Source organism: Jatropha curcas, chromosome 5 (assembly GCF_041381405.1).
Source record: "Jatropha curcas cultivar XTBG-Jc1 chromosome 5, XTBG_Jcur_1.0, whole genome shotgun sequence".
Classification (NCBI taxonomy): domain Eukaryota; kingdom Viridiplantae; phylum Streptophyta; class Magnoliopsida; order Malpighiales; family Euphorbiaceae; genus Jatropha; species Jatropha curcas.
The window spans coordinates 18,205,660-18,214,621 of record NC_143155.1 but is presented as its reverse complement, the minus strand read 5'-3'; the positions used below and the strand labels follow the sequence as shown (position 1 = coordinate 18,214,621).

At 32.3% G+C, this 8,962-nt stretch overlaps 1 protein-coding gene across 2 annotated transcripts; it reads right to left on the bottom strand.

Moving 5' to 3' along the window:
- Positions 1-2,346: 2,346 nt before the first annotated feature.
- Positions 2,347-7,565, bottom strand: LOC105634351 (65-kDa microtubule-associated protein 3). 2 transcript variants are annotated; one of them, XM_012217199.4, is made up of 13 exons: positions 7,424-7,565; positions 6,860-7,057; positions 6,519-6,725; positions 5,725-5,964; positions 5,442-5,651; positions 5,204-5,359; positions 4,942-5,101; positions 4,699-4,850; positions 4,523-4,610; positions 4,149-4,222; positions 3,946-4,020; positions 3,509-3,800; positions 2,347-3,015 (listed from the first exon to the last, which is right to left on the bottom strand). In XM_012217199.4, the coding sequence occupies exons 2-13, from the start codon at positions 6,929-6,931 to the stop codon at positions 2,555-2,557; spliced, it is 2,187 nt and encodes a 728-aa protein (XP_012072589.1). In that variant the 5' UTR covers positions 6,932-7,057; positions 7,424-7,565; the 3' UTR covers positions 2,347-2,554. The 2 variants fall into 2 exon arrangements, with proteins under 2 accessions (XP_012072589.1, XP_012072590.1); XM_012217200.4 differs by having other exon boundaries at positions 2,347-2,895.
- Between the last annotated feature and the right edge of the window lie 1,397 nt (positions 7,566-8,962).

Here is an 8,962-nt window from a genome sequence, read left to right as displayed (position 1 = left end):
TTCCTACTAAGATGAGACAATGCCCAACTGTAAATTAGTAAGAGATTGGTACGTCCTGAGCAAAATTAGTAAATATGCATTTGATCAAAGATAAAGAAAACAATAAGAGAGAGTGAGAAAGACACAAAGAATGAGTTAAGGGGATATAATTCATAGCTGTCTAGGGTTGTAAATGAGACAAGCCGCTCTAAGGCTTGGCTTGGTAAAAACTTATTTGATCAGCTTATTAACTTATGAGCTAGTTTTATCAAGCTAAGCTTAAGAGCCAGCTTGTGCTAGCTTTATTAAGCTAGCCAAAATCAATTACACCTGCAGTGCGTGAGCTTTAGTAAGCTAGCCAAAATCAATTAAACCTGCGGTAAAATGACGTATTTTTCGTTTGATAGATTTCGAGCTCCTTTCATTTATGGTTATCGAGCTGAACTTGACCTTGGCTATTTTAAAACGAACTAAGTATGAAATCAAATTTCCAAGCTCGAAAACAAGCTTGAGCATATGCTTATTGAACTGAGCTCAACTTAGTTCTTTTATGATCCTAACTACCTTCAAGTTAATGTGTTTTCCAAATTGCTTAACCAAAGGCTAAAAAATGTAAAATCGAAATTTTATGACGAGCATCAAATCAAACTAAAATTGGCATTTGAGCTTGACCAATCGATTTTAAGTTTAAATAATTAGTTTTTGTAAAACCAAAACCGTCGCCAATAATTTCAGTTGAAAACGACTGAGCTAACAATACTAAACTCTCATTGAGCGGGTTGATTGAACGAAATCGAAATGGATTGATTTGATTTTTGGTTTAGTTGGATGTTTCGCACAGCTCTAGATACTAGGTTGAGAAGGAGAAAGAAAGAAAAAAAAATTAAATGGATAAGATATAATTTTCTTTTATTTTGCAAACAAAACTTTCAAATTAAGATTGAAGAACAAAGAAAAAAACTATATATCAAATGTTTATTTATTTATTCCTGATTTTCTAAGTTCAATCTGAAATTGCTAAGATAGGCATGACCAAAGAAATATTCAATTCCATTCTGGAATAATATATGCTTGAAAAACTTTTACTTTTTTCTCAATTTTTATACGGCAAGTCACTGTGTATTTAAAATGCTAGATTTTACAATTATAATTAATTTTTATTTATATATAACAAAAAAATTTATCCAAAACCTAAAATATATTCAGTAATGATATTGATAAAAAGATATTTTATAGAAAAATTTAAACTAATTTGACGGTTAATCAAATATTTAAAGTTTTTCTAACAGTATATCGAAAAATTGAGATGGGTAAATTGTCTAAAATTAAAACACTAATCTTAATACACATTTGTTAAAGCCTACTTAAGATAGATACAATTGCAATTCCACTAATTTCAAACTACTATATCTAATTGAAGCCATTTCATAAATTGGATAAAATTGACCATCCACACAAATGAGTTCATTAGGCTTATTTTATATATTGAGTCCATGAATTTTAGTTTGTTTAACTTAAAATTCGTCTAGTAACAACTTTTTAAACGGTCAAAATACTAAATATTATTTTTTTATAATGTTTTGTAATATAAAATTTAAATTAATTTAATATTTTATGAAAAATTAACTCGTATAATTATTACTTAAATGGCTATCAGTTAAATCTTACTGTAACGATTAATTTACGGCATGGGGCCTAAAATTTCAAGCCTATTAGCCAAGATCGCGACAACAATCGTGCTATGGCGAAAATCTAGGTGGATAAAGTCCTACTGAAAACGTGGCGCTTAAATAGAAAGAGTTACACGTTAACTAACGGTCAAAGGTTTTGGCCTAATAATAAGGTTTCAATCTAACAATTTATAGATAAAACACGTTAATGTCTTCAAATGAAATTAATAAATTTCTCATCTATTTTATTTTTCATTTATGAAAACATTTTTGAATCTGAGAATGTAGAAGGCTTAATAGATAAAACACATTTAAATAATATTGAAGCTCACTAATTCTTCTGAATTTCCAATATCATTGCAGACTCACTCATAATTTGAATTATCAAATACTCAAAATGTTCCTCTGAGGTCACACTCCATGTCAGCTATTCTGAAAAGTAATTTATCAAAATATCTCTAATGTAATCAAATTAGAAAAATAAATAAATAAATAAAAGTTTAGTATAGTAACTCGTGTGAATGAAATTATTATTTTTATGCTCAAATCCAGAGCAACTTAAACATTCAGTGTCTCTTGTTTTTTTCCTATTTTTCCATTGAAACAACGGTTTAAATAATTGGGAAAGAATGAAATGCAAGTGAAGAACAAAAGCAACTTTTTATACACAAAATTGAACTGTATTGCAGCCAGTAAATAACAGTAGAAATGTTAAGGATATTCAATTGAATCTAAGCTTGGATTAGTCCACGTTCAGTACTCGTAGACTATATACAGTAATATGGTAGCAGAAAATTACAATTTGACTCATCCCAAGAAAAAGAGGGGAAAAAGAAGAAAAGAACAAAAAAAATCATGCATAGGAATAACAACACTTCAATTCAAGTTACCAAAAGCTGATAATGTCATATTTGTATCGACTTAATTTGATTTCTGGGAACAAATCCAGCTCTTCTTTCCTCAAATGAATATTCAATTTCTTCTGGAACCTCTTCTGCTTGATTAGCACAGTATGGAACTAGTAGAGGGGCTGGGGTCATAACTGTCTGCATTGGAACAGACAATGTAGAAGGTGTTGAGGGCACTGGGATTGGCATTGCCTTTGGAGTCCTATTCTCTTCATCGAGGACACAAGTTTTCAAAGGAGTAGTAGTAGTAGTAGACAGTTCATTAGTTGGTAGTGTCTTCTTAAATGTCTCACCATTTGTTGTGGTTACATCTTCTAATATGTTGGCTTTTGATGATCCTGTGGAAGAAATAGATGAGAAAGGTTTCCTCAGCATTGGTGATTCCGGTTCAGGGGCATTTACAAAACTGAAGGGATGTTTTTTTGCAGGAAGACCAGCAATATCCAATCCTCTCCTACCTATATAGCAGTCAAAAGAAAATGAAGAATGAAATTAACTGAAGAACTTTTGAACATGCCAAACAAACATGAGAACCCTTTGTTACTTCTAAACTACTATACTAAATTATCCAACTTTGAAGGGTCGATTGTTTTTCTTTTTCTTCTTTCTCTTATAAAACTCTTAAACACCCCAAATTCTGTTCAGATGCTCATTGTATGTTAAGACACTTATGGCTTTTTGCATCATTTTTGTGCAAACGCTACTAAAAAATAAGAGACAGAACCTAAATCTTCAGCAATCAACAGCTAAATAATTGTGAAGAACTGTTGGTGTTCTTCCTAGACCCTGTGGGAGATTGGAGGGCTGTTATTCCTTGGTTCCAATTATATCATCTTCACAAAAACACAAAAGAATGGAAAGAGAAAGGAAAAATAAAAGTTATTTAGCAAGGATATTGTGGGCAACCAAATCCTCAGTAAACCAGCAACTCCACATTTTCAAAGATCTTACCAGCTGATAATGCTACCAAGCCATCATCCTGCCGATGAGTTGAATGGTCATTTTGGTGCACTCGTTCAACTTTCTTGCCAGGACGTGTATTTGGTGTAGCTTTGCAGGAGTTAGTTAAATCAGGTTTAGTCGTTTGGAGCACTGCTACTCCAAGAGAAAGTCTTCTGGTGGTTGCACCTCCAGTTGAAACTCTAGGAGCTTTTTTAACGTTCTGAGTCTTTGAAGGGCTCGGTTTTGATCCATAAAGTGCCTCCTGCTCTGCTATCAGCTGCCCCTGCAATTTCTTCTGGTCCTACAACAGACAAACAACCAAGACAGGTCAAAATTAGTTTACCATGTATGCAAAAGCATCCATAATACAGGCTAACGCAATTGAGTTGGTCAATGTAACGCTTTCAAAAGAGACTTATATGATAGAGCAAATAACAGGTCCATACCCGCTGCCTCCGCCTTTCTTCCTCTTTCTCTTGCCGTAATAAGGCATACTCTTCAAGCATGGAAAGAAGGCGAATCTGGAAAATTTAGTAGCAACAGGTTCAGCTGAAACTTTTCACTCAGAAGTAGAATAGACACCAAGAAACTGGTGAAACCAAACAGAGAGGACTCAAGACCTAATCTTAGTAAGAAGTGCTGAACTTACACCATCATATAAGAAATCAATGCCTCTCTCCTTTTCCCATGCCATGGTTTTTGAAGCCAGTGCCTCCACCATGCCTGGACAAACATAAAAATAGCAACTTACTGTGAGATGGAAACCGTACTATCCAAAATAGTGGCATGGTTGTGGTGTTGTAAAGAGAATGAAGCTAAATGAGCAATAAAAGTAATCAAATGAATAAACACGCAGAAGTATCCCCTTAAATACTGGAAGAACAATTGAATTTGGAAGCAGTCTATACAGAACTAATGCAATAAAATTTTGATAAAATGGAGTCACATAAGATTTCAAAACATTAAAAGCAAGCGATTCCCTTTCACAGTTATGCTATAATGTCAACCATATGAAGGGCATACCTGGAAGTTTGTTAACCAAAGAACGAGCTTTCTCAGCGCGCTTAAGAGTAAGATGAGCTCCTCTCCCAGCATTGTATCGGTTCTCATCCTGTAAAAATCACCACCAAGCGACAACTAAGCAAGGCAATTAAGAAACGATAAAGTGCAGATATAAGAAAATGATTTTGACACTTAACCCTGTTATACTCCTCGAGCCAACATTCCTCCTCACATGCAGCCACCCACTTCTCAACCTTTTCAAGTATTTCCTTCCTGCTAAAAGCTTCTTCCTTGACATTAGCAATTTGAAGTTCAATCTGCTGAAGGACACCAGCAGGGTCCACGTTTCCTGCAATGGAGTATGTACAAAACAACGTCAAGTCAAAGATTTAGAGATATGAAGAATAAAATTTACAATGATATGTCATCTAGACTAATACCAGACTCTATGGCTCTAATTGCATAATCTATCGCAGTATCTGCTTCTGGAATCATGTGTGTCTTTCTACAGATGTCTTCCAGCTCTGACCTTTTCTTCAGAACGAGATCTTTCATCTTGCTTGATTTCAGCTCTTCCAGCCGACAGACTTCTGCTTCAACCTGCAAGTTAAATTCTCAAAAGACAAATTCCAAACTACAAGAATACAAAACCAAGTGACTTGAAATTTTAAATCTAGCAATTCTGGAATATTATCTACCCACATGATTGATGAATTCAACAGATAGAATGTTTGGTTCAGTAATTTCATGTTCTGAAGCAGCTATGTTGCAGGTAACATTCTGAAACATTTGCTGCTCTTCAATTGGAGTATCCATTAAATTCCATAGCTCCAACATTGTAGTCGCAAGATCTTGGAGCTGTCATCATTCAAGGCATAATATGATCAACAAAAGCAAAATATTTAAATGAAAGATTGACTAAAATTTACACCAATACTACCTTCTGCATTCTTTCCATTTTGATTTCTTGCAATTTGTGTATTGCAGCAGCCAATTGTTGAATTGCATAATTAGTTATGTTCCTTGATACTTCAGAATTACCAAAACTAGCATGAATTTCACTAACTGTGTGCTTGTAATCCATGCCAAGTACTAAGCAAAGTGAATTTAAGGTATCTAAATGATCCTGAATCTGCTTCAAGCGATCACTCTGCAAAGAGAAAAGAGCAATCAGTGACATTATGGCGTATGAATTGTGGCGGAGAAAGAAAATAATCCCAAACCTTCTCCTTTTGATGTGCATGAAGTTGTCTGTGCAACTCTTCAAGTTTTTTCAACGACAGATCAGTTTCATCAACAACCATATGATCAGCGGATCCATATATTTCATTTGATATCTTCTGTATTTCAGCTAGGACTTCAAGGAACTGATTTCTTCTGTCCAATTTCCTCTTCTGCATCTCTTCAAGTTGTGGAAGAATTTTTTGAAGTTCTTTCTTCAAGCTTCCAACATTTTGATCAGCCTAAGATAATACAATTAGACACACACGCATACACACAGAAATACAAAGAGAGAGCATCTGCCAGCTGACTAAGTAATTGTTGTCTATAACAAAATACGTTTATACTATGTTGCTTCTAAAGAAAAAAATTATTGAGTTAGTCTAAACAAATTTTGAGCTTTTGCCAGCGTTTACATATTTAATGTTAAAAGGTCCTTATCAAATTATGGTCCAACTTCAGTGAGGATCTTGAGAAGGAGAATTCAGAGGGAAACAATAATTAAAACAACCCTTCATATTTTTGAATAAAATAGATAGTTTGAAAGATCACTCAATACCAAGAGCCCACTAATAAGTTAATCTACAGTTTTCAGATTAGTTTTATGACACAGATAACAGTCATTATATCATTGTTAATATTATTACAAATTATGGTAAGTCAATCATTTCTGACGTGTAATTTCATTATCCTTTAAGTTTAAACGACCAAAGACCAAAAATTTAGTTGGAACTAAATCACAATAGCACCCCAACGGTAAAAAATGATAAAACAGTCAGCAGAACTTCATCCTCACCTGCCTAATATGTACAGGTCGTTCTCCCATCGCAGAACATATAGCTGCAAGTTCCGCTTCAGAGTCAGCAATTGCTTGTCTTAGCTGAGCTCTATTCCTGTTTGCTTGATCCACCTTTCTTCTGTATACTTCAAGACATTCTTGTTCAAGCTCTAGCAGCATTTTATCCCTTTCAGCATCTGACTCTCCAACTTCATTCCAAATTATCTGATTTTCATGATAAAGTACCAGAAAAAGAGGAAAAGAAAAAGGAAAAAAAAAAAGAATTCAGCAGCTGTAATAATCAAAGGACTATATGGTCTCTTCTATCTTATTAATTAGCAAAGTGAAGTTCTATAAACCTGCAACTCATAAAGAAGGGATCCACAGGTCGTTTCCACTTGTAGAAGGGGATCATTCTGAAGATTAGACATTTATACTAAGTATATAAGCTACAAGCCTCCACCAGCCAAGTGAGAAGTGAACCAGCGGGAACTGATCTGTTTTCAACAGCTGGGAGATGGGATAGTGCTTTGGACAGGAGTCTGGCAGGCGTCCAGCTGTTTTAAGTAGCACAGTCAAGAAGGTGAGTAAATTCTAATAATAATTATGAAAAAAAAAAAAGAAAAAAGAAAAATCTGATCTTGTTTTTGTTTCTTGAATTTTCATCAGAGGAGGAGAGAAATTCAAGAAAATATCAAATTCAAAGAACAAACCCAAATCAAACATTGTTTGCAATCTATAAACTCTACAACAAACTAATCATTCCATAATTTAAAAACAAAAATCACAAACTCAAACTCAGAGTTCTATAGCCAATGAAAAAAAAATCACGCGTAATGGAAACAGAGGAAGCATAGCACAGGGAAGACACGAGAAATTAGAGTTAGACTTTACATTTGCTGGTAAGAGAGTTTGGAACGAACCTGATAAACCTGAATTTGGATTTCCTCGTTCGGTGTCGGTATTCTCGATTTATTAGCAGCGGATGGTCCGAACTATTGGTGAAGGTGAGGAATGCACTGAGTGATGAAAGAGATGTGCAAGAAAAAGGTGAGAGAAAGATGAAGACGACGAAGTATAGATTCAAATTCAAATTTTAAACATGAAGCGCTTGTAATTATTAAATCACATTTTATTTATTAATTTCCATTTAGTCCCTGAATTTAGTATAATTTATAACTCGAGGCCTTTTTTTATTATTATTATCTATTTAGCACTTAAATTAAGTTAATTTAAAAAAAATAAAATCATCTACCTTTTTTTTCTTCCGAGCATCGCCTTGCAGAAACCATCACCTGAATTGAAATGTATTTTAGTACTTGAAGCACCCTTTATAAATATATATATATATATATAAAAGCAGAATAATTTGCATTATATGAAAGTTAAGTATAAGTCTCTGAAATTGCTAAGTATGAGGAGGACAATAATTATTTAGTACGGTTGTAAGAAGATAAGGTGTAATGATAGTAATTGTAAGAAGATAAATTATTTTATATTTTTATATAATGTCTTTATTATGATAATAATTATTAGTTACATCCATAATGTATTAAATTAAATTAAAATTTAATTAAATACAAAAAACCCGAGCCATGAAATTAGAAGTACTTAATTTATACCAAGAGCTAGGTTGTACGGATATGGACACGAGATATGGAACATATGGGATATATAATAGTAAATAAACAATCATTTATAACAAATAAAAAATAAAAATACTTAATTTTTTATTTTAATATAATTGATTTAAATTAAAATACATATAACCTAAACTATAAAGTAAAAAAATATTTAACTTTCACGTTAATGATTACCTTGATGTATGGACATAGACACGGGACACGAGATATGAAAACGTACATGATATAATAATAAATAAATAAAAATTTATAATAAATAATAAACATAAAATAAAAAAATACTTAATTTCTTATTTCAATACAATTAGTTAAATTCTCAAAATTATTATCAATATTGAAAAATCTATATCTATCTATATAATATATAAAAGTAGGTAATTTGCTTTATATGGAAGCCAAGTATAAGTAGCACAGTTGTCACTTGACATTATTTTGGATTATAGAATGATAGATGTTAGAATTCACACAATTTAGCACAATTATAAGAATTGTAAAAAGATCAATTGTTTTATATTTTCAGATAATCCCTCTATCAAGATAATATCTATAAAAAAGATTATCTCTAGCATTTAATTTAATATATTAATATAAATTTATTTCTTCTTATAAAACAATTAATAAGTAATCCACACACTTAAAAAGAGTGTAAATAAACAATATATAAGCAATTTAAAAAATATAAATTGAAACGGGATACGATAATTTTTAAAAAGGTAAGACATCCACACGTTTACGACACGCTACACTAAATAAGTAATAATTAATATTTCAAATAAATAAACAATAATTTATAATAAAAATAAACACAAAATAACAAAA

Coding starts and splice junctions, on each gene's coding strand:
- LOC105634351 (XM_012217199.4), bottom strand. CDS start 6,931: ATGTCTAATCTTCAGAATGATCCCCTTCTACAAGTGGAAACGACCTGT. Junction 5,102..5,203: donor CTGTTGAATTCATCAATCAT/GTGGGTAGATAA, acceptor TTTAACTTGCAG/GTTGAAGCAGAAGTCTGTCG. Junction 4,223..4,522: donor TTTGGTTAACAAACTTCCAG/GTATGCCCTTCA, acceptor ATGTTTGTCCAG/GCATGGTGGAGGCACTGGCT.